At 59.4% G+C, this 24067-nt stretch overlaps 1 protein-coding gene across 2 annotated transcripts in view; it reads right to left on the bottom strand.

The window, feature by feature from the left end:
- Positions 1-329: 329 nt before the first annotated feature.
- PTPRF (protein tyrosine phosphatase receptor type F) overlaps positions 330-24067 on the bottom strand; it is an 86274-nt gene continuing 62536 nt past the window's right edge. Inside the window, exons 14-34 of one of the 2 annotated variants that reach the window (XM_082613627.1) lie at positions 20701-20727; positions 19250-19367; positions 18592-19170; positions 17822-17919; positions 17391-17644; positions 17206-17299; positions 16369-16584; positions 15936-16090; positions 13251-13366; positions 9078-9175; positions 5913-6036; positions 5574-5749; positions 4755-4874; positions 4283-4437; positions 3919-4204; positions 3640-3818; positions 3300-3426; positions 2998-3123; positions 2579-2733; positions 2357-2492; positions 330-2012 (exon numbers count right to left, since the gene is read on the bottom strand). In XM_082613627.1, coding sequence (XP_082469753.1) covers positions 1944-2012; positions 2357-2492; positions 2579-2733; positions 2998-3123; positions 3300-3426; positions 3640-3818; positions 3919-4204; positions 4283-4437; positions 4755-4874; positions 5574-5749; positions 5913-6036; positions 9078-9175; positions 13251-13366; positions 15936-16090; positions 16369-16584; positions 17206-17299; positions 17391-17644; positions 17822-17919; positions 18592-19170; positions 19250-19367; positions 20701-20727 — 3408 coding nt within the window. In that variant the 3' untranslated portion in view covers positions 330-1943. The remainder of the gene's footprint in view (positions 2013-2356; positions 2493-2578; positions 2734-2997; positions 3124-3299; positions 3427-3639; positions 3819-3918; positions 4205-4282; positions 4438-4754; positions 4875-5573; positions 5750-5912; positions 6037-9077; positions 9176-13250; positions 13367-15935; positions 16091-16368; positions 16585-17205; positions 17300-17390; positions 17645-17821; positions 17920-18591; positions 19171-19249; positions 19368-20700; positions 20728-24067) is intronic. The other variant, XM_082613628.1, reaches the window with a different exon arrangement.

Raw genomic sequence — 24067 nt, 5'->3', positions numbered from 1 at the left:
GACGGAAGGGGATGTGTGTGGCCTGGGGAGTCCTGGTACCCACAACGTGGCGACCCAGAACATGGTGGGGGTGAGGAGAGGCAGGGGGCGTGCTTCTGGCCCGGGGAGTCGCGGCCCATGGCAGGTGCCCCTTCCACGCACCGTGGCTCAGTCTTCAGGCTCCCATCAGAAAGTGGGCACCAGGCCAGGAGCCCGTCTTCTCACAGGTCCTCAGGACAGCCTCGCTGTCTCCTGAGGAGCAGGAAATCGGCAGAACCTACCCCTAGGGACTGACTTAGAGAGCCCAGACTCTGGTTCCAGAAAGAGCCGAGACAGAGGCCCGGTTTGTAAGAAATCTGATTATTCAAATTTATTACCATCAAGAATTATGCAATGATGCTGTAGTTTTCTTAACAAATAGAAAACAGACTGTGTACAACAGTGAACTCTACAGCACTCGCATCCACAAGGTAAAAATGAATGTCTCATTCAACATTACCAACCCTGGATTGTTGACCTTGACCTCCTAGCTAGATCTGGGGACGTCTGCCTCGAGTCCCTCGGCTAAAACAGCTATGCACCCTTCCCGCCCCACTTACCTACCTAGATAGTGCTGCCCAGAGGAAGAGGCCGCTCCCTGCCCCTCAGCAAGCCGAGATAATAAGGATTGAGTATAGTACCACTGAGAGACGTCCAGTAGTCTTGCCACATTGGTTTAGGAGGGCATCTTTGAAGGAGTGGAAAAGAGCGATTCTCAGAGGCTTTGAAAACAGCTGCAAACCAGGGAGGGGAGTCATCTGGCCCCTGCTCCGAGGACAGATATGTGCTACCAGGCCCACTGGCATGGACCTGAAGGGCCAACTGCACCCCCGCTTGGCCCAGAGGTGTGTGGGGCATGGCACACACCCTGACTGCCCACACGGCCAGACCCACAGCCTACCAACACCGCGCCATCCCACAATGCTGGGGACAAAAAGCAAGACTCTGCGGACCCAGAGGGAACCCCAGGCGCACGGAGCCGCCTCCCCTCAGGGGTTTGAAGCAGAGGCCAGGGGATGACTCTTTTTTTCTTGTGTTTTTGTTTTTGGGTTTTTTTTGGATTTTTTTTGTCTGTTTGTTTTTTGTCTTTGCTTTATCTTTAAACTTTGCAAACGATGGTGATGAAGAATGCCTTTCCAGGCTCCCCCAGACACGTCTGTGGTTCTGGGCTGTGAATGTTAAACACACACTGGAATAGACGACTGGGGATGAGTGCTTCCTATCTCCGCCCCGCCCACCACTGTCTATGGGGCCCAAAATAAGGCTCTTACGGAAAAACAAAACAGAAATTAAACCAAAAAAAACTGTTTCCCTGCATTTGGCTAAAACAGGATCTTGTCTGAAGGCCTGGAAGAGCAGCTGGATCAGCGATGCCTCTGCGCAGGCTGGCGGCCCCAGCTCCACACACACGAGGAAGGCACACTCCATCCTTCAGCAGTGGTCGTACCAAGAAAGGGTCCAGAGCAAATTCAAAAGAGAACACAAGCTACACCGCAACCCCATTCTGCAGTTAAGAATTTGCAAAAGGAAAAGTCAGAGGGAAGAGGCTAGAATCCCTGTCTACCCCACTCAACGTATAAAAAAGGAGGCTTTGCTCCCATCCCCACCACGAGAAGAAGCATGAGAAACGCGGCAGCGGAACAGAGAGCTCGCAGGGGCTCCGGGGCGGGCCTGGTGGACAGAGATGTGGCCTCAGTGCACGCCTGCCGGCCTGCCTGCCTGCCGGCCCACCCCCTCGCCCAGGGCAGTTCTGGGCTCTCCGTTCGGTGTGGCAATGTTCCTGAAACGCTGTGATCCCAGTGGGCTGTGCTCTGCCAGCAGCAGCACCTGTGCAGGAGGGCTGGATGATGGTCGGTATGGCTCAGAGGAGCTGGGTCCCCTCCGGAGCCCCCAGGTGGGGGCGGCGGAGGAGAGGGGGGCGGTGGTTACGTTGCATAGTGGTCAAAGCTGCCGAGGTACTCCAGGGCCGCGCGGTAGCACAGCTGGTACTGGTCCTGCCGGGACAGGGGTGCGGTCAGTGCAGACAGTGATGGCGGATACCCCGACACACAGCCAAGGGCACTCACACTGCAGCTAGTGGGTCATGGACTTAGCCTCTGCCTCTGCTGGCCAGCAGCAGGGGCTAGATCCAGACATCTGCCCAGGCTTCCCCCTGCCACCCCCACTCTGCCCCTAGATCGTGTACCCTGTAAGGACCGACACGGGCAACCCCAGCTGGGAGCCAAGCACAACACTGGCATCCAGTGCACGGCTGTCGAGCGGGGAACCCGTCCGGCTCAGCCTTCCCCAGCATGTGTCTGTGAGGAGCTGGCTTTGGCATGGCCAGTGGCCTGCATACCTCCGTCTGCACCATGGCCGGGCGCTGTGTGCGCAGGGTCTTCACGGTCTGGAACATGTCGACCACGCCCTCGTAGCGCATCCGCTCCAGGACGATGCTCAGCGTGATGAACACCCCGGTGCGGCCGACACCGGCACTGCCCAGGGACAGTGCTGGGTCAGGGCTCCTGTCCCTGAACCCCCAAGCCCCCAAACGCCCAGACCACCATGGGGTTGGCCCCACCTGCAGTGCACCGTGATGGGCCCATCCTGCCCGAACTGCTCCTTGGTCTTGTGCACCTGCCCGATGAAGTCGATGAAGCCCTCGCCCGTCTTGGGCACGCCCTGCTCTGGCCAGTCTGTGAACTGGAACTGCCGGATCGTCCTTGACTGCCCATCCTGGGAGAGGTGGCAGAGGCCGGGGTCAGGGCTGGAGCTTCAGGCGGCAGCCCCCCAGGGCAGGTGGACAGTGTGGTAGCACAGGTAAGCACCCTGAGGTCGTTACACCGAGGCCACCCTGGGAAATGCGCTTGCACGCCCACAGCTCACCTTCGATTCCTGCAGCTGGAGCTGGGGCACCACAAAGGCAGCCCCATCACAGGGGCTCCAGCAGCGTTACAGACAAGCTTTCGTACAAATATACACACTCCCCTGTCCACTCACCCTGGCATCTGTGACCTTGAATTCACGCAGGATATACTGGGGCATGTTGTACTCGGCCATCGGGTCAACGACAAAGTACTGGTAGCGAGCAGAGCGCTCTGCAGGCCAGTACTGGTGGCACTTCTCCTGTGGACAGAGGGCCCGGCCCCATGGTCAGGTGGGGAAAAAGTGGGGAGGGGAGCTCTAGGTTTCAGAGGATTCGGGAGCAGGATGCCACAGGTGGTGATAATGGGGTCTGAGGCTATGCTGACAGGGCCGGGAGAGGAAGGACACGATAGAGAAGGGGTGGCTGGCGTGCTCACCCTGCCCATCTCCCGAAGCCTGGTCAGCATGACGATGATGGTGGAGTTGTGCTCCCACAGCATGCGCCAGAAGTCCTCGGTGCTCTCCGCCAGAGGCCCCTGTGTGGCTATGTAGGCCTTCTGCTGTCTGGGGTGGACATAAGACTGGACATGCTGGAGGTGCTGCTGTCCCCCGAGTCTCCCCATGGCTGCCTAGTCCCTTGGGGCCCTGCTCAGATCACCCCTCCTCCAAGAAGCCCACCCTGGTCTTCCAGGCTGGCCCTACTCTGTTGCATCCCTAGCCGGCCAGAAGCAGGCCTGGCTACCCGTGGATGTGGTGGGCAGTCACAAGTGTGCTGACCTATAGCCATCCAGGAAGCTGGCATTGATGTAGTCGGAGCCCTCCACGCCACGGATGGGCTGCAGACACACACGGGTCAGTTCGTAGGGCATGATATTCACCAGGCGGTTCTTGAACTTGTTACAGGGCAGGTTGGCGCTGATGAAGCGGGATGTGTGGGCCTTGGAGCTTGCCAGCAACTAGCGAGAGGGAGGGGCTGGTCAGGCCTGGCTTCCTGGGGGACTGTCCCCGGGACCCAGTCCAGGCCCTGGAGCCAGGCAGGCCCAGCCCTGAGCCCACCTTGAACTCCAGCTCCATGGCAGTCACACTTTCCCCAGGAGGCACTTGGCCCAGCTTCTGGATGTGGGCATAGAGGTTGCGAGCGGGCACCTCCGTGTGTCCACACGTGGCGGCCTCCAGCAGCGCCTCGTGGATGAACACGTACTGGTCCTCGGTCTGTACCATGTAGTTGCGCTGCGACCGCATGCACGTCACGTGGCCGTAGATGTCCACTGTCTTCTCATGCTTCATCCGCTCCAGCATGGCGTCGATGACGATGAAGCAGCCCGTGCGGCCCACGCCCGCACTGCAGGACACGGACTCAGCCTGGGCAGGGGCCCACCCCGCCTCCGCCCCACCCCCCGGTGGCGTGGCACTCCCTCACCTGCAATGCACCACCATGGGCCCGGCGTCCAGCGGGTTGCAGGCCTTGACCCGCCGCAGGAAGGCCAGGATGGGGGTCGGGTACTCGGGAACTCCGTGGTCTGGCCAGGCCATGAACTGGAACTGACGCAGCTCCCGCTTCTCACTAGAGCCACTCTGGAGAGGAGAGCAGGGAGAGACAGTGTGACCAGGGAGCATGCCCTCTACAGACTCAGGGCAGGATGCCCCAGTGCTGAGGCCAGACCCCGGCTTTCCAACGGGACTCAGAAGCCACACGGGGCAGCCTGAAAGAGCTCGGGTGCTGCTTCCATCCATGTCACCCATGGCACCGGCTGTCATGGTGCGCTCACACCTCCAAGCCCCGACCTCCAACACTGGGCTCCCACTCGCCCCCTTCCCCGCCAGCACACCATGTTCAGACCATTGTCCTCATAGGTCCCGGCCGGGGGACAAGCACCAGGGCAGGACCATACCTTGTGGAGCGCAAAGGTGCGCACAGTATAGGTGGCCAGCTCCACTGTGTCCAGCAGGGTCACCTGGATGAGGCCGTAGGTCTCGGTGCCACGGGCTGGCCAGTACTGATCGCACTTCACCTGCAGAGGGACAGCGGGGCAGGGTGCAAGGGTGTTTGGAGGTACCCAAAGGCTCAGGCGGGCAGAAGCAGGGTGGAAGGTCTAGCCCTCAGCCCCGAGCTCTCAGATCCATTATGCCACCCCTCACCAAACCCTATCATGGTCTCACGATACGCCTCCACCCCTGCCCTCACCAGGGGAACGAGGGATGTAATTGAAAATTGTTTATTCATGACCAGATTTCACCAGACACATTTTCTGCCAAATTTACCCATAACGTTTATGCACCATTTTCAAGCTCTGTAAATTTTACGTTCCAGTCAACGCTTTGCTGTGCATAAGCAGATAACAGCAGCTCTTTCCACTAATTAACTCAGGAGACGTGTTAATGCCCCAGCTACACTCCAGCATCGGGAACACGTGAACATCCCAGAAACATGCCAGCAACTAGGGAACATATTAACATTCTTGGAAAATGACAGCATCTGGGGCAACATATTAACATGCTGGGAACCCACTGGTATATGGGGAACATGCCACATCCCAGGAACGTCCAGCAGCTGGGACACGAAGACACCCCAGGAAAACAATAGCACTTGTCAAGTCCCTTGAGGAGCTTCTTCCCACAGGGATGGGAAAAGGTGTCTGAAGTCAGCTGGTGGCTGAGTATCCACTGCCACCCTCCTCCCCCGCCCTGGGCAGCGCTCTGCACAGCCTTACCCGGGACTTTTCCTCCAGCCGTGTCATCATGACCACAGTGGCTGTGCGCTGTTCCCACACCATCCTCCAGAAATCGCCCATGGTCTCAGGCAGCGGGCCCTGCGTGGCAATGTAGGCATTCTGCTTGCGGTAGCCATCGATGTAGTTGGCGTTGATGTAGTCACTCCCCGGGACACCTATGAACAGGAAGGGACATGGGAGAGCATTACCCTGGGGCCTCCAACCCAGTCCATGCCTCCTCGGTGCACCCTGGGACCCGTGGGCCTCTCCTGGAGGATGAAATGTCACCCAGCGAGGAGGAGATCAAGGGGATGGGAGGGGGCCCCGCCCTCGGCTCACCATCAATGGAGGTAAGGATGACTCGAGAGTGGTCGTAGGCAATGACGTTGGCGTAGCGGTTCTTGGGCTTGTTCACCTCCAGGTTTGAATTCTCCCACGTGAACTGCTGTCCAGGGTCAATTGACTGCAGGAAATGGAAGAGGCAGGTGGAGTGGGGCAAGAGTTGACTACCTAGTGCCTCCAGGGAGACCCAGCCTTCCAGGTGGTGTCCACCTCCGGCCTTCGCTCCCGGGTCACAGCTGCTCTATCGCATGGTGCTGGTGAAGGCTGAGCACCAGCTCCCCTGGCCATGGAGCGAAGAGGCTGGCACGGCACTGATCAGCAAGGCGATGGACCGAAGACTCCTTTGACCAAGGTACCAAATCCCCTCGCCCAGGAGAGTGGTCAGGGGTGGGGTGAGGGCTAGGGAAGTCCCTCAAGCCCTGAATCCAGCTAATGAATGAGTGCAGAAGCAACGGCGGCCAGCTGTGCACGACCCAACGTTGCTGGGGCTCTGGCCAATGCTGCACGGCCTTGCCCAGCTCTCCTCTTTCCTCTCTTGGCTGTTCCTTCCCATAGGCAGGACGAAGTGCTCCTCTGGAGTTCATTCCTGGGCCCTCTTTGCACTCTCCAGCCCTTCCTGGGTGAGTTCACTTGCTCTCAGGACCTTACGCCCAAATGTTGGAGCTGCCATAACCCCAGCTGCAGCCCAGAGTCTCCCCTGAGCTCCCAGTCTGAATAGCCAGCAGCCCCTTGGACATCCCACCTGGACATTCCACACTCCTTCGGTCTCAACCCTTGCCAAGCTGAGCTCATCAGCTCCCCTTGCAAACCCGGCTCTGCTGCTGGGGCTCCATCTCAGTGAAGGGCACTGTCCTCATTTACCCCAATGCCCTGGCCACAACCTGCAAGTCGTCCTCAAAACTCCTCTGTGCCCCATCCCATCACTCCCAGCCCCTCGGCTCTCTCCAACCTGCTGCCAGGGCCTCAGCCAGCCCACCTCTCCTCAGACTCGGCATCTCCCTGCCTCTTTGCTTTGCCCCACTCCGTCCTGCAGCCGGAACAATCCTTATAAAATGCAGATCTGTTGACCAATTCCCTGCTTAATGTCTTCCATGGCTCCTTATCGCCTCAGATGATAATAATAACGGCTGAGGCTCAGCGAAAACTTACCGTGTGCTTGGCACTGTTCTCAACACTCTGCCTGTATTCCCTCATCTAATCCTCCCATGAAATAGGTTCTATTATTACCCTCCTTTTACAGACGAATACCACCCGAAGTTCTCAGCACAGCACACTGTGTCCTCCAGGTTTTGGCGCCAGCCTGTTACTCTCCACGAGTCAGCGAGCACTGCTTCCGTGAGACCCCACCCAGCGCACCCCACCCCACGCACCCCACCCCTAGCCTGCTTGCCTCGGTGCTGTTGGCCGGCCGACCTTCTCCCCACGTCTGCATGTTTAACCCCAGGGCGTGAGGTCACATTCAGTGCCTCTCAGCTGTCTGCACTTGTCTCCCTGCTGGCTGAGCTCCCTGTGGGCACTTGCCTCCACACCCCCAACACCCAGCACAGGCTAAGTGCCCGGCGATGCCAGATGAGCGACTGACTGACCGTTCAAGGTAACACAGCTATGGGATCCTGGCTGCAGGAAAGCTCTCGGCAGGCCGGGTGGCCAGAGGAGGCTTCCTGGAGGAGGAGGCTGTGGTGAGGAAAGCGCAGACTGGAGCAGAGAAGCGGCAGAAGGTGGACGGGGGACACCGAGTCTGGACAGTGAGCCGCAGAGCCCCACGGGAGGAAGGGCGGCGTGGGACGTGGGACAGGATGAGTGTGGGCGGGAGACCAGGCCAGGTAAGGAGCTGGAGGCAGGGAGCCCGCCTTAGCGGCTCCGTCCCCGTCATGGCGGGCCTGTGCAGAGCAGGCCCCCAGTGGGCGCTCTGCAGGGAGAAGCAGCACGCCTTCCTTGCGGCACAGGTGATCATCAGTTCCCCGGCCAAGCTCAATTTCCTCTGTGGAAACCTGGCTCACAGCCCTTGAAGGGGAGCCCTGGTGCCCACCATAGCAGCCCAGCTGAGGGTGGACATCTGACTGGAGCGGGGCGGGCTCACAGGCAGGGTGGAGCCAGCCCGTCAATCACCCATCCATCCACCCGTCATCCTGTGCCGGGGCTGCGCTTGGGGCGGGGCGGGGGGTTGGAGGGGCCGAGTGGGGCAGAGGCAGAAGATGCCTTAACAACACCTCTGCCTGTGCTCCTTAGAGGAGGCGGGGCTCTCCTTATCATCTCCTTAACACCCCTTTCACTAGCAGAGCACCTCCCCAGCCGGGCGCCTGGAAGCCCTGACTCTGGGCAGGAGCAGTGCTCTGAAGTCTGAGCCCCCAGCAGGTAGGGTCCAGGCCAGATTGAAGGGAGTACCTGGAGGGCCCTGAGCAGGAGGGTTTGTGCAGCCCACGTGGCAAGGTTCAGGCCCCCCAGCTCCCCGTCTCTGTGATCTGCACTCTGAGAACACCCGTGAGCACATGCATGTGCAGGGTACAGGGTGCCAGACACGTTCCACTACTCATCAGCTGTGTTACCTTGGGCAAGTCACTTCCCCTCTCTAAGCCTCAGCTTCCTCATCTGTAAGATGGGAAAACACCAGTATCCCTTTCACAGGGTGTGGGGAGGGCAGAATGGTATGCAAAGTGCCTAGCCTAGAGCTGGCCCGCAGGAAGCTCTCCATAAATGCCAGCTGTTTTTACTGACCTGTGTGTGTGTGTGTGTGTGTGCGCACGCGCGCACGTGCGTGTGTGCAGGAAGCTCTCCATAAATGCCAGCTGTTATTACTGACCTGGGTGTGTGTGTGTGTGCGCGCGCACGTGTGTGTGTGTGCGTGCAGGAAGCTCTCCATAAATGCCCGCTGTTATTATTGAGTGTGTGTGTGTGTGTGTGAGAGAGAGAGAGAGAGAGAGAGAGGGAGAGAGACCTGTCTGCCTCTGTTAGCATCAGGGCATGTGACTGAGTGTCCTGACTTGGGGATCTGGAAGGGCCTCTGTCAGGCCCAGAACCTGAGGAGTTGAGTTCCCTGCTGGCCACTGCTGACCCCTCCACTGTGTGTTCTGGAGAAGCCTGGAGCCCGAGGCAGGAAAGGAGTGGGTCTGGGGCCAGGCACGTGGTGGGGGTGTGAAGCGAGGGTGAGGAGGGAAGTCTCACCTCGTATTCCTGGGAGAACTTGAGGCCATCGTTGGCTTTGAGGCGCTCGATGTTGTCCGCCAGGTCGGTGATGGGGATGGGTGGGTGGTCTCGCATACCTGGGAGCAGGGCACACACAGGCAGAGTTAGCGTGAGGCCTGAGCGGGGTGGTGGAGACAGCCCCAATGCATGTATGCACACATGTGGACACGTGTGACCATGGAGCACTCGTCACTGGTGGCATGGAGACGGCGGCACATGCGGCGACAGGGATGGCAGGGCACACAGTGGCTGGGGGTGGGGGTGGAGAGGACAGAGGTGGAAGGGTGTGTGCTGTGAGCATGAGTGAGCATGTCCGTGTGACACGGTGCTGAGTGGCAGGTTCTCCACAGGCATGAGAGGCTTCCCCCCTCCCAGGCCGAGGCCGGAAGCCCAGGTGGAAGGCAGTGGACAGGATGGGGCTGGGCTGCTTCAGCCTGCACCCCGCCTGCGAGTCCTGCCTCTGGACAGCGCTCCTGCCCTCACTGGCGCCAGTCACCATGGGGGGCTGGGTGATGTCCCTGTCCCAGCACCCAGCATGTGGATGGAGTGATCACGATGTACATGGCAGAGACGTGGAAGAACTCGGAGGGAGGAGCAAAGGGGAGGAGGGAGATGTGGGGACAGGGAGCCAGGGAGACAGGAGAGGTGCCGGAGAGGGGTCGGACTGAGACCGGAGAGGGGTCGGACTGAGACGGGAAAGGGGTCGGACTGGGATGGGAAAGGGGTTGGACTGAGACCGGAGAGGGGTCGGACTGAGACCAGAGGTGAGAGGCAGAGACAGACAGGGTGGAGGTAGGGAAAACAGGGCGGGAAGAGAACGGGATGGACAAGGAAAAGATGGGGCAGTGAGAAGGTGGAGAAAAGAAAGGAAAGGGGGGAGAAGAACTCAAGGAAGGAGGGAGGTGATGGGTGAGAGAAGTAGAGGAAACACACAGAAGGCAGAGTGGGCCCCAAACACGGGAACGCAGAAAACTAACTTGAGATATTCGGGCAACTGGGGACACTGGAACCTGCAGAGAAAAAGAACAAAAACAGCGGGGCAAGAGAAGGAAACCCATTAACCTCTGGTTACACTGCTGTTGAACACAGGGCGGGGCTGGGGGCTCGCAGGGGCAGTCCCACCGCAGCCCCTTCTGCTCCCCGAGGAGCAGATGCATCTCCCACCCAGAGCCTGGGCGGTCTCAGGGGCCTCTTTCTATGACGGAAGTCTAGGTCCAAGCCAACCTCGTGCCCTCTGGTATCAAAGTTTGGCCCTGGCTACTTCCAGATGAACTGGCAAAAGGGAAGTGTGCTTTTAGAGAGAGATGAGGCATGTGTGGTGAGAAACAGAAGGGTGAGTCCACACGAGGATGTGCAGATGGGGACTGTATCACTCTTTCAGCTCTTCTGTGCGTTTGAAGCATTTTCAGAAGAAGAGTTAAATTATGAGAGAAAATAATAAACATTTGCTGAACGAAAAAAACAAGAAGGAAACCCTCAGCCGTGGACAGTGCTGCCATCCCCGCCACCCCTTCTGGTCACCGGTTCCCTCCCAGATCACCCCTGTGCACAGACACCTCTCCCCGCCAGCAGCCCTGTTCCCTGACCTCAGCACCTCGGGTGACCCTCACTGTGCCCCCTCCCCACGGCCCGCCCGGGGCCACAGCCTCCTGTCCTTCTGGACCCCCATCCCTTTTAACACCACCTCTGACCTCCTGTGCTCCACCCCGCCTTCTCCTCTCAGATCCCTGCCATTTCCCCCGGGCCCTGCAGCCACAAGGATTCAGACCCCGGCAGGGCCTTCACACCCACTTGCTCATTCCCCACTCGCTGTGCCTCAGCCCACTGAAATGCTCCTGCCCCCAGGACCCGCCCACCACACGCTCTCCAAGGTCCCAACTGCCGAAGCCAATGGCCTCCGTCTGGGTCCTCCTTGCACAGCCCTCCCCGCCTGGCCTCTGGGACACTCCTCTCCCCGAGTTCTCTCTCCCTCTGGCTCCTCCTCCTTGGCTATCCTGCACCCATCCTTCCTCAACATTTTACCTCCTTCCCTGGCTGCCCTTCAGCCGCTCTTCCCCCGCCCCCTTCTCCTGGGAGAGCCCATCTATTTGCAAGCATTGACCACTGCGTGCTCCTTGGCATGACCCACGCCCGTGGTTCCAGCCAGGATGTTGGTGCGGAGGTCTCCCTGTACCCTCCCACCCCAATGCTCAGCCAACAACCACAGAGGCATCCTGGGACCTCCGCCCCCATTTCCTCACCCCACATGGAATCAAGCCTGAGCCCTGCTGCTTAGGTCTCGCTCATGTCTCCCCACTGCCACCCGCCTCGTCCAGGTCCTCAGCACCTTCTCAACAGCCTGCCTCCCCAAGTTCTCCCCTTCCAATCTGCCTTCCACATGGCAAACAGAGCTATGTTTCTACAGCCCAATTCTGACCCTGTTGCTGCCCTGCTGAAAACCTTTAATGCCTCCCTGGAACCCTCAAGACAAAGTCCAAACCCCTTAGCCTGGCGTGCAGGTCCCTCTGTGACCGGACCTCGGCCTAGCCCTCCAGACTCAGCTCTGGGCTCTCAACATCCCCAGCTCCAGTGCCGCAGGACACAGTGCCCGAAAGCTGCTTCCCCACATGCTACTGCCATAGAAGGGAGTTCCCTCCGCTCCCTCCCACCCCCTCTCTGCCCGACTAAGGCCCACATGGCTTGGCATCCCTCTCAGAGGAGGCTTCTCTGCCCTCCAGGCCCCAGCACCCTGAAGCTTTGATTCCTCGAAGATCTGATCACACCTGGTTGCAACAGCCTGCTAAGTCAGCCTGGCTCTCTCTCTTTCAGGACACGTGCCCTTGGAACTCAGTCAGCATACTGTCAGGGAGCCCAGGCCACAGGATGAGAGCCGAAAACCTCAGGTGTGCTCACAGCTAACTGCAGTGTCAACCACAAGACATGAGAATGAATGAGTCTCCAGATTTCCGGGGTCAGCAAACTTTTCTATAAAAGGCCAGGTAGTAAATATTTTTGGCTTTGTGGACATATGGTGTCTATCATACCTACTTAGCTCTACTTTGTAGTATGAAAACAGCCACAAACAATACATAAATGAATGGGTGTGGCTGTGTTCCAATAAAACTTTATTTGCAGAAACAGGTGGTGGGCTGCATTTGGCCTCGGGCCATAGTTTGCTGACCCCTGATCTAAATGATTCTGGCTCCCAGCTTTTGAGTCTTCCGGCTGAGGGCCCAGACATTCTGGAATAGAGACAAGCTGCTCCTGCTACGCTCCCGTCTGAATTTCTGACTCATGAAGACAGGGACAATAGTACATAATTGTTGTTGTTTTCAGCCACGAAATTTTGCGGTAATTTAACATGCAGCAATAAGCAGCTCGTGTACACACAAACCGTGTGTGTTGTAGTTCACTCATTCATTCAGCTGCCTTGTGTTTGTTTCACAGGTGCTCAACAAGAATGCACCGTGTGCACAACCCAAGGGATGGGAGAGGAAGAAGACAGTTCCTGGCTCCACAGAGCTCTGCCACTGAGGCCGTTCCAGCCCAGGCGGGGAGGCGTCATGATGGAAGCAGCATCTGGGAGCCGAGGAACGACCCTGCCCACAGGGAAGAGGTCTGAGCTGTGTCTGCTGGGGCATAGGGAGGGAGTGACAGCTCAGGTAGAAGGAGCAGCCAGAGAGCCCCGTAACAGTGGCGGGAAAGGAAAGGCAGGCACCAAGCCCTGTGCAGGGTCTCTGTACTCGCACAGAATATCTGGGGCCAGCCACCAGGAAGGGCCAGATGTGGGCACCCCATCCCGCCACAAGGGTCTGATGGGCCATTTCCCACTAACAAACCTCTCGTGTGCAGGGGCCAGAGCATGGGTGCAGAGGCTGGCCACCCCGGGGCTGGGATGTGGCTCTGTGTGGGTCCCGGGCCCATACTTGGAGGGTGTGACCAAAGACGAGGTTGGGTCTGAGCAGCTGCCCCCCACCCCCAGAGGCTCCAGGGCCTTGGGGTGCCTGTTCAGCTCTTGATATAGGGGTTCCTCGGTCACTTCATCAAAGTGGATGGGTACGGGGAGAAGGGCAGAAGGGAGGAATAGGAAATGGGGGCCAGGGTGAGGCCAGGGTCCCTCGGCGGAGACCGGCAGGCCTGGGTGCGGCGGGCAGGCTGGGGGAGCCACCCTACCTGGGGTCTGGTAGTTGAGCCGCCGCATCTCCACAGGGTCGGAGGAGTGGGCCAGCAAGGAGTCCTTCAGCCCAATTGACTGCTCATCCTTGGACGATGGGGAGTGGGTCCTTTTCCTGGAGAGGCGGAAGGGCGGTTGGTGAGAACTGAGGTCCAGGCGGAGAACAGAGATGCAGGGCATAGCCCGCTACCACAGAGGCCCTGTGTCCACGGCTCTGCTCCTGCCACCCCAGCCTGGGGTCTCTGAGTGCAGGGGAGCCAGGGCCAGAGCAGCTTCACATGAGCGGACACAGGGTGGAGGGTGCGGAGACAGCGGGAGTGGAGGGTGGACAGAGGGCCAGCCCAGCGAGAAAGGGAGGGGCCGTAGAGGCTGGTGGCTCCTTCCCGTAAAGGGCAGGTCACTGCCGGGCAGTGGCTGTTGTCTGCAAGGGCCCCACAGCTGAGGCAGCAGGAGCCACCGGGAGGAAACATGCAAACGACACGTAAGATACGCAAACAACACAGAGAGCTGGGCCTCAGCTATCTGGCTCTTGGTACAAGGGTAGAGGTGCAGAGCAGCAGGGGAGGGACAGGGAAGATGTCCCCCTAGCTGGGCAGAGTCCTCCCTTGCTGGCCTCGGCTCCCCAGGCTACAGGGACAGGATCAGAGACAGACTGCAGCGTCCAGCTGCTGACAAGTATCCAGGGGCCGCTTCTGATCGGTGGACACAAGTGTGCTTGGGGAAGAAACTTACGTGAGTGTGCATGAGTGTGCAGCACACACTTCCCTGCTGCCCTGCAGCCAGTGCTCTTTGCACATAGGCCAGACTCTGTCCCCTGCAGCACACAGGTAACCTCAGAGACCTGGGAGCCTGGGGGAAGGCTCTGGTGAGCTCAGAGTCTGTGCCCGCAGGGGAAGTGCTGGAGGTCTGGGCCTCGCCTGTGCCGGAAAAGGGGCATCCCTTGTGCAGAGCACTGGCCGAGAGAGTGACAGAGCCTGTCCCGTCGCCTGCCAAGCTGACCAGACAGCCGCAGGCCAGGAGGCTTCCGGCCCAAGCAGCGCCCCTCCCTGCTGGGCCCGCAGTGTGCATGGGGATAAGTGAAGGGGGAAGCTTGTGAAGAGAGAAGGACTCCTACCTTTCTCGTTTACTAGGTCCCGAAAGACAGGCAAGGACAGAAGAAAGGAACGGTCACTGTTTCTGCCAAGCACTCAGACCCTCTCACGACATGGGGGACACTGAGGACCCATCTATGGCACCCACATGGCATTCACGGGGAGGGGTCGCCTCTCCTGGCAGACACCAGGACCCAGAGGCAGTGGGGGGAGGATGAATGGGTGTGTGGGACCCTCCTCAGGTTCCCCACCCATGGGTCTCCAGGCCCTGAACCAGGCGAGACTGTCCCTATTCACCCTGGGAGGAAGGAGCTAACTTCAGGAAGGAGGCACCAGGTCCAGGTCAAGGGTCGGGGTCAGGGGCAGGGAGAGATGGGGCACTGGGGACAGGAACTCGTGTGTGAACACGTTCAGACATACGGACCAACAAGCGTTCACCGACAGCCTTGCTCTGGGTGCTGGAAACAGGCCCAGCGATGTTCCCGTGGAAGCACCACTGGACAGTGGGGGACAGTGTGGTGAAGGGGTAGGAGGGGCCTGGCAGAGCCTCGTGGGCACCAGAGCCTGGAAAGGAGTCTTGAAGGATGAGATGGCAGTTGCCCGGGCAGGGGGAAGGAGAGCTGCAGAGCGGAGGGGCTCAGCCCGGGCCGGCCAGGAACTGCACTGGTTCAGTGACCATGTCAGGGTGGCGGCAGGGGCCAGACCGACCAGGCATTTGATGGACCTCAGGCTACAGAGATCGGGCTATAAAACTCTTTAGTTAAAACTGAGAAGTGTTAAGCTGAGGGTGACAAAGTAAATCTTTGGAAACACCTTTCAGGCTGGGAGGAGGATGGAGAGGAAGGGGAGACTCCAAGATCAGGAGACTGCAGCTACCCAAGAGAGGACTGAGGCGTGCCGTGTGCATGTGCGTTACCTCGTGGGGAGCCCACGGTGGGGAGGGGGGAGCAGGTCCAGTGATATCCAGGGCAGGACTCACGGGAGAGTGGGTAGAGGGAGAGGGAGGAGGGGAGAGGGTGACACTCAGATTTCCGGTTGGTAACTTGGTGGATGGGCCCGTCCCCTGTGATAGGGACCTTGGGGGAGGGCTGTGGGAAAGGTCAAGACACCCTGAGTCTGGGACAGCTGCAGATGCTATGGTCACAGCAGGCACTGAATAAACGTCTGCCAAGTGAATGTCCACGGGCACATGGCCCTGGAGCTGGGTCTGGACCTCTCAAGGCCTGAGCAGGAGAGCCAGGCAGGGAGTCATCTAGGGAAGGTGGCAGAGGGCGTGCTGAAGGTAGGAGACCAGAAGGCCGTGTCTTGAAGCTGAGAGACAGACAGGCTCACATCCACTGAAACACAGAGACGGACAGACAGACATGCCCGGGGATGCACGTGAACAAGCCCTCGGTGAAGCTGCGGCTGCTCATCACACCTGGGCCACACCCATGGGTGTGCACACGCACTGCTTCTGTTCTCCTGGCTTCCCACTGAGCTAAGGGGTGCACCCTGGGGTGCAGGCCAGTGTGGCTGCCCCAGGCCTGAATGCACCCGGCCAGGGAGCACCTGAGAGTCCAAGGGCAGGTGGCCGTCCACCGGAGCACTCACCTCTTGAACAGGAGAATGGCGATGACAATGAGGATGATGAGGATGACTGCCAGGACAGGGCCCGTCACCCACAGCATCTCGGGTTCCTCCTGCTGCTGGGCTGGTGTCACCTGGACCACAATCTCATCAGAGTAGGGGCTGGAGGCATAGCGCTTCTGTGGCCCAGTGGAGGAACAGCACAGGTGGTGAGCCCTGGGTGAGATCTCCCACCCTCTGCCCCGCAAACCTGGAGAATGGGCTCTGGGCCTGGTCTCCCAGAACTAAGAGGCTGACCTGGGCCTGGTCAGCTGACTGGGACCCTAGGGCTAGGTCGGGTCTGGCGTTCTGGGTCCTAGGGGTTAGTGCCTTGAGACCCCAGTGCAGGTATGGGGCCTCTGGGGTGTTTGAGACTGGCCTGGGGGGTGTCTGGTCAGGCCTTGGGCCTTAGGCAGACCTGGTCCACGGGTTCCTTCAGGGAGGCAAGCACAAAGCACTGGTAGCTCAGGTCTGGAGACAGCGGCCGGTTGTAGAAGCCCCGGTAGCTCTTCTTGTCCCCCAGGGTGAAAGTCTCAGGGAGCACGTCCACCTGAGCGGCCACGTATGGCTTCAGCCGCTCTGCCTGCCGCCGCTGCCGCAGCTCCCCACCGCCCTGCTCGATGGCCTCCAGAAGCTGACAGAGCAGAGGATGGGAGTCACGCAGGGGCCTTGGAGCACATGCTCCTGGGCCCAGGGCCTGGGACATAAGCCCCCTGGGCTGAGGCTAGGCTCACTTTCCATATAAGGGGCTCAAGCCTGGCCTGACTCACTGTCCTCACAGAATCATGCTGAATGCCAGACAAGGCAATGCCACTCCTCCTAGCCAACCCGGTAAGAAGGGGCCCTCTTGGTAATCTGCCCCAGCCTAACCAGAGAGGGCTGGCTGCACACCACTGCGAGAAGAGGATGGCAGATTCCAAACGTGCTGGGGCTCCACTCTAGCCCCTCTGCGGCCTCCAGACCCTGCAGACTCCGAAGCTTACAGGGCCCAGGATTCTCTAGATCTGAGAGATGTCTCTGCCACTTCCCACCCCAGGGGATCCTCCACAAACCCGTTTGGGGGAAGTCTCTGTAAGCCCTCCAGGAGTTCTCTGAAAGCGCCCAGGGGCCAGCTCAGAGTCTGTCTCCCTAGAGATGAGGGTAGTCTGCCAATCAGAGAGTGACTCCAGTTTGGGGGGAGGGGGCGTCCCTGGGGCCACAGCCAACCACCTCAATGGGACTGTCATCAGTGCTACCCTTTCTGGTCCCCAGGCACCTCGTCCAGCTCCAGCTCCTCGGGCGTGCTCCATCGCGGTGCCAGCATGCTCCCTCCTACACGGTCAATGGGCACCACCATGATGTAGAACCACCTGGGCGGGCGGAGGGGGGTAATCAGGACCGTCATCGCCTGCGCTCGCGTGGCCAGCCCTGCCCTCCTCCCCTGAGGCCTCATTGACACACCTGACGAGCGAGGGGTCCTGCACGTGGGGCATGGAGAGAGTGAAGCGGCCATCCGCTATGTAGGCAGAGGCAGGCAGCGGCTTGTGCGGCAGGAGGTCGGGGGCTGTGCGAATGGACACGAGGTGCTGCAGGCCCCCTGCACTGCTGCCACGGTTCATCAGCACGAACGAGTACTCTGTGTTCGGCTGCAGGTCTGCGATCAGCTTCCGCATGGAGTGCCCATCCACCTCCACACTCTGCCCGTTGTACAGAATCTGCGCGGGACGGGGGCAGGCAGCACGTTTGAGTGAGGCTCCCCATCATGGGCCTGCGGGGCAGAGCACGCACCCACGCCCAACCGGGATCCGGCAGCACAAACACACGCACAGGCTGGGACTGCGGTGAGGGACTGCAGGACGGTGCGTGTGCCAGGTGCAGCTGACTCCACCCACCTTGAAGGGTACAGCTGACTTGTAGGAGTCAGGGACCTCCCAGCTGAGCAGCACAGATGTCTTCATTGCAGCCTCCACACGGAAGTTCTTGGCAAACACTGTTGGGACATAAGCAGGGAGTGAGCTCTGGCTGCGTAGCTAGGGTGAATGGGCCTGAAGGTTTCCCTGCCAGGAAGAGATGCAGCACGGGGGCCCAGGGGGTTAGGAAAGGCTGCAGAGGACCAGGCACCCCCTACTCCCGCCAGCTTCAATTGCACACAGTTCAGCTCCCAGCCCCGGCTCTTCCTCGCAGTGAGTATCGAGCGGGGCAGATGCCACAGGACCCGCGGTCAGGATCTCCAGAAGTGCTTGGGTGAAGCTGGAGCTTACAGACACCAGGTCAGAGTGACCACAGGTCAGTGGGACTCAGTCAGGAGAAGCATGTGGCTGCACACCAGAGCACAGTGGGCTGTGTTCACTAGAGGTCAGGGGGTCGTGGCCCCAAGAGATTAGTGTTGCATACCCAAGAGTGGTGAGGCAGTCAAAAGAGATCAGTGGGTCAAGGTCACGAGAGATTGGAGAGTCACACAGCAGAGGTCAGTAGGTCAAGGACAGCAGAGGTCAGGGGTCACACACCGAGAATGTGGCACCCCTTCACTAGAGGTTAGTGGTCATGGACATGAAAGATTGGAGTGTCACACACCAGAGGTTGGTGGATCACAGTTGCCAGAGGTCAGTGCGTCAAGGAGAGCAGAGGTCCCCAGGCGCAGCCACGTGCCCGCAGCACACACCTTGCTCCATGGGCATGGTCCGGGACTGGATGCTGGGGCTGAGCGGGCCGGCGCCTTTGCTGGTGCGTGCACGGACCTTGATGTCGTAAGTGGTGTCTGGCTTGAGGCCGGAGAGCGTCAGGTGGGTGTCGGCAGTGATGTCCTGCAGCTCCTGCTGGCTGTTGATGTCACGGTACACCACGGTATAGTTGGTGATGCGCCCGTTCCTCTCCGCCAACACCGGGGGGTCCCAGGTCAGTTCCGTGGTAGATGTGGTCAGCCCTATCACGCGCAGGTTTTGGGGGAAACCGCTGGGAGCATCCTCGGGGGTCGTGATCTCCTTCTCGAACTCCTCGCCCGGGCCGGCCCGGTTCTTGGCAGCAAGCCGGAAGATGTAGGTGGCCCCTCTGTGCAGGCCAGTGACCGTAAAGTGCTGGTCGTCCTTGCCAAAATCGATGGTGTTGGGCCGCGCCTCGTCGGCCCGGTGGTACTGCAGCCGGTAGCCCAGCAGCTCCCCAGGCAGCTCCTTGGGTGGGTGCCACTGGAGCAGCGCGGTGTTCATGGCCGTGGTGCTGACCATCATGGTGGGCCGGCCTGGGACTGAACAACCACGCACTGGGCTCTGGCCCTGCCCCACCCCGGTCCCCCCACTCAGCTCCGTCCCCGACCCCTCACTCACCTGCTCCTGTGGTCGTGACAATTTTGGGCTTGCTGCGGGCACCATCCCCCTTGGTGGTGTAGGCGGCGACAGTAATGGAGTAGGTGGTCTCCGGGGTCAGGCCGCTGATGGTGGTTTCCTAAGGCAGGAGGAAGGGCCCATTCCCATCACAGGAGAGCAAGGAGGGACCAGAGCAGGCCAGCCACCTCAGGACGTTAGCCGGTGGGGGCCCCCAGGGCACACAGGGCCATAGGTCCCCGGAAAGGGGGCTGTGAGCTGCTGGACTCTGCAGAAGGCAGGACAGGCAGGTGATGTGTGCCCAGGAGGACCCAGCCCAGCCCGGGAGCAGCAAGCCTAAGGCAGACAGTCTGCTCATTCTTCCTTTCAGACAAGAACAAAGTGCCACACTGTTCCTTCACTCCACTGTACTATGAATGACACCTTGTGAGGTCTGGGTGCATGTGACACACAGGGCACACAGCCTCGCATGCACAGAGCACCTTGCGTGGCTCTTGGCACACACATGCATGCAGCCTACGGCTCCTCCTGCACCAGCAGGCGGAGGGCCACCTGTAGATACTAACGCATGTGCACGCACACCACAGAGCGAGGTGGAGGGGTGGGCCAGGGCGCCACCCTGCAGGACCAAGTCGGGACCCCTCCTGCCCCGCTCTAGGCACTGGCTCTGTGAGCACCTTATGCCCTGCAATGCTTCCTGAGCCAGGGAGGAGAGACGAGGGGGACAGAGAAACCCCACCCTGGGGAGCACACTGTCCCCAGCGATGCCTGAGAAGTCAGCCAGGGCAGTGTCCCCGTGCCTTGGCAGGCCTTGCCCACACGCCCATCTCCAGCCAAGGCATCATTTCTGGACATGCCGAGAAACACCACGGGAGGCCAAGCCACACCACACAGAGGGAAAAGTGGGAAAAAGGGAGGGGACCACCGCGCAGTGGGAACAGAGTTGTCACCACCAACCCTGGTGTCCCTCCAGCTCTGAGCCTCGGGTGGGGCCACTGCAGCTGCCACCAACCTCTCGCAGGTCCCCTCCTGCCCTGGCTGGAGGGTCTCCCAGGGCTGGGGCTCCAGAAGGCACCGATGTTGGAACCCGGCCCCCAGACTCCCTTCCCAGCCTGGGCCTGGAGCAGGTGATTTTTCACTCCAGGGATCAATAAGGCCTAACGATCAGGATCGGATTTAACTCCATCTCCATCTGGCTAGAGCAGGGGCCAGGCCCTGGTCGATCTTGAACACAGGCCTGCAATTGCCGCTCGACAGGTGAGAAGTAAGGATTAGAGGAAATGCCAATCACTGCTCAGCTCCGGGCTTGTGCCTAAGCGCCAGTTTTCTCTGGACGTGGCTGGTGCCCTGTGGATCCTGGTGGCTCAGGCTGGGAGGAAAGGCGGGGGAGGGGGAGTATCCCATGAGCCCAGCCTGACCCAGGTCTTGCCCGCGCTCGCACACCTCTTACTTACATAGTCCTCGGACTCCTCTGGCCGCCACTGACCGCGGGAGAGGGAGAGAAAGGGAGACAGGATGTGAAGGACTCTGGCTCCGAGGGGGCCTGGCCAGGGAGGGCAGATGGCGGGCACGGGCCTCCGAAGTGCCCCGGGGGGTGGCAACCCAGGACCACTCCCCATCCAAAGATCCCAGCCCCTGCCTCACAAGCCCAAATGTGTGTGAGCCCAACTGTGGGCACCAGGGCTGAGGTGAGACCTGAAGAGCGGAGGGCCAGAGCGAGGGCTCCCTGACACTGAGGGGTCGGAGGGCGCCACCTGGAGGTACTTCGAGGGAAAGGCTGCCAGACTTGAGGGGTGGGCTCCACAGCTCAGGCAGAGGGGAGAGAAGACACCAAGGGCGGTACACCTGTTTTGCCGGGGCCAGTCCTGGCCTAGGCTTGCCAACTTGGTATGATTATTCACAATGTCTCCTTTCACTCTCAAAAGTATCCCAATTGGGAAGACAGATTAGCCAGTGGCCCTAAGCAAGGAGGGTTGCCCTAGGAACAGCAGGAGCTATACTGTGGCTGCAAGGGGCCCAGGCAGGATGGCCAGAAAGATGATAAGGGCCGTGAGTGCCAAGCTCAGAGCCTGGACCCTGCCCCACAGGCACAGGGAAGTCCTCAGAGCCCTGTTCCTTCCTGGGATGCCTGAAAATCAAGGTAGGAAGGCATATTTCTGGGCTGGCACTGCTGCTCATTCTTGGTACATTCTTCTTTAGGCCATGGTGCTTGTAGGTTTACTAGCTGGACAGGTAGAGGGAGGGAGCTTCTGTGGCACTGGAGGGCTGGCAGCTGGCAGCTGTCCAGCACAGCACAGGAAGATGGTTCATGCCATCCCTAGGATAGACGTGCCATGGGGTCCTCCGGCCCAGCGACTCTTGCAGTGCTGGTCTGGTCTCTGTTCAATGGCCCCAGTGCCTCTGTTCTGGGAAGCTCTCTTGTAAAGCCCTTGTGAGCAGCGTGGGACAAGATACGGGAGGAGGCCATCAACTGTCCCTCCTGGCCACGGCCACTTTCTAGGGTGTGGCTGGGCCCGGCACTGCTCTAGGTTCCTTGCCTGGGGTATCCTGAGATGTCCAAGCCAGGCCTGGGAATGGAGGTGCTCACGAGGAGCAGAGTGAGAGAAGAAGGGAAAGACAGAGGCTGAAGCAAAACAGAGGGAGAGAGGATGGAAGTGATTAGAGGACAGGAAAGAGAAGACAACGAGACAGACAAAAACACTCTCAGGGAGAGGGAGAGACACAAAGAGAGAGAGGAAGGAAAAACAGACCATGGGAAAGGGACAAAATGAAAGGATAAAAAAGATGTGGCACATATACACAATGGTGTATTACTCAGCCATATAAAGAAACAAAATTGAGTTATCTGTAGTGAGGTGGATGGACCTAAAGTCTGTCATACAGAGTGAAGTAAATCAGAAAGAGAAAAACAAATACTGTACGTTAATACATATATATGGAATCTAAAAAAAAAACTGGTACTGATGAACCTAGTAGCAGGGCAGGAATAAAGACATAGACATAAATAATGGACTTGAGGACACGGGGTTGGGGGGAAGGGGGACCTGAGGTGAAGTGGGAGTAGCATCAACATATATAAACTACCAAATGTAAAACAGATAGCTAATGGGAAGCTGCTGCATAGCACAGGGAGATCTGCTCGGTGCTTTGTGTCCACCTAGAGGGGTGGGATAGGGAGGGTGAGAGGGAGGCTCAAGAGGGAGGGGATATGGAGATATATGTACGCATTTGGCTGATTCACTTTGTTGTACAACAGAAACTAACACAGCATTATGAAGCAACTAAACTCCAATAAAGATGTATTAAAAAAAGGAGACGGGAGGTGGAGTCAGAGACCTGGAGAAACAGACAAACTTGAGATGGAGACACACAGGAAAGGAGACAGGTCTGGCCACACAGCAGTGGAGGGCACACCCCCCATGGTTCTTTCAGAACTGACAGGGCCTGGACTGAGCAGATGGTGCTGTGGGGAAGAACAGGCCGTGGTGTCCTTGACCAGGTGCTTGGGGGACAGCTGGGCCCTGTGGCCAGGCTGGGGACCGGGCCCCATCTGCTCTTCTCCTAGCTTGGAGCAGAACAATCCAGTCCCGGCGGGGCTGCAAGGGCAGGCCCTCCGTCTTCACTCGGCTTCCCTAGAGCCTGGGCTCATGTTTACCTCCTGTCACAGGTTGTCTGTGGCCAAGAGGACAGTGTCCCTCGTCCTATGGCCCAGCTCCCTCCAAACCACTTAGAACCAGAAGGGGGCACCCGAAGTGAAGTGGCTCCTTTGGAACCCCACTGGCTGCAGCTGTGCTGCTGGCCCCCTGGGGCAGGAGGGGCCAGAGAGAGCTCATTCCCGGGATGTTTCTGGGTGGGTGTGTCTGCTGAGACTCCAGGAAGAGCCCTCAACCTGCCCCAGGAATGCAGGAGGGTCCAAAAGCTCACTTCCTCCACCCCATTCCCTCAGCACCAGGCAGGCCAGAGGAGGAAGAGGGCGCCCTCTGGGCAGCAGGCTGAGCCCAGCCAGAGAGACAAAGGCCCTTGTTTGCCTGTGGGTAAGCTCACCTCTAAGCGCAGCACGTAGAACACAGGATACATGCTTGCACCTATCCTGGTCAGGGAGGGTGTGTGGGTTCTGCGGGGGAATCGGGCTCTACCCTGCCACAGCCCTGATTCTGGATGGAAAGCCCTTGAGCACAGACACATCAGGCATTGTGAATCTTCAGCAGAATATTTTGGGAGGTAACTCGTGGTAGCAATTACAGCCCTTTCCCAGGAATCCTGAGACCAGGCTTCTTATCTGAGCTCGGCCACTCCTTACTGGGAAATTCAGGCCCCCTCGCCTAACCTTCCAGTACCCCAGGTTTTCCATCTGGGTAGCCAACCAGTGCCGAGAATAGCCCAGGGACTTCACCCCAAGCTCACGGGCAAAATCATCATCCTCTGAGGACAAAGGGCACAGAGCGAGGTGTGACACTGGGCACAGGCCCAGCCCTTGAGAGCAAACATCAGAGGCTGTGCCATCCCCCTCCGTGCCAGGCACAGAGCAACACCGCAGCCTGGCCATTCACAGAACTCTGCAATGCCAAGGGCCAAGTGGGGCAAGATGACCACCTGGCTGGGGGAGGAGGGCTGCCGAGGAGGAAGGCACATCTCGACAGCCCAGCCTGACAGCGAATGCACTTTCCGAAAACCACAAAGGAGGGCTTGAGGGGGCTGAGGCCTGGGTCTGTGCGGACAGTGTTCCCCACTGCTAGTGCTGGTGGCTGAGCCACAGAGGTGACTGCCAGGCTGGGACTCTCACCAGGGCAGATGGGGCTGGCCGAGCCTGGACTGGCACAG

Source organism: Mesoplodon mirus, assembly GCF_964341445.2.
Source record: "Mesoplodon mirus genome assembly, chromosome: 3".
Classification (NCBI taxonomy): domain Eukaryota; kingdom Metazoa; phylum Chordata; class Mammalia; order Artiodactyla; family Ziphiidae; genus Mesoplodon; species Mesoplodon mirus.
Note: the sequence above shows the minus strand (reverse complement) of the source record. Positions and strands in the feature narration are given on the sequence as shown.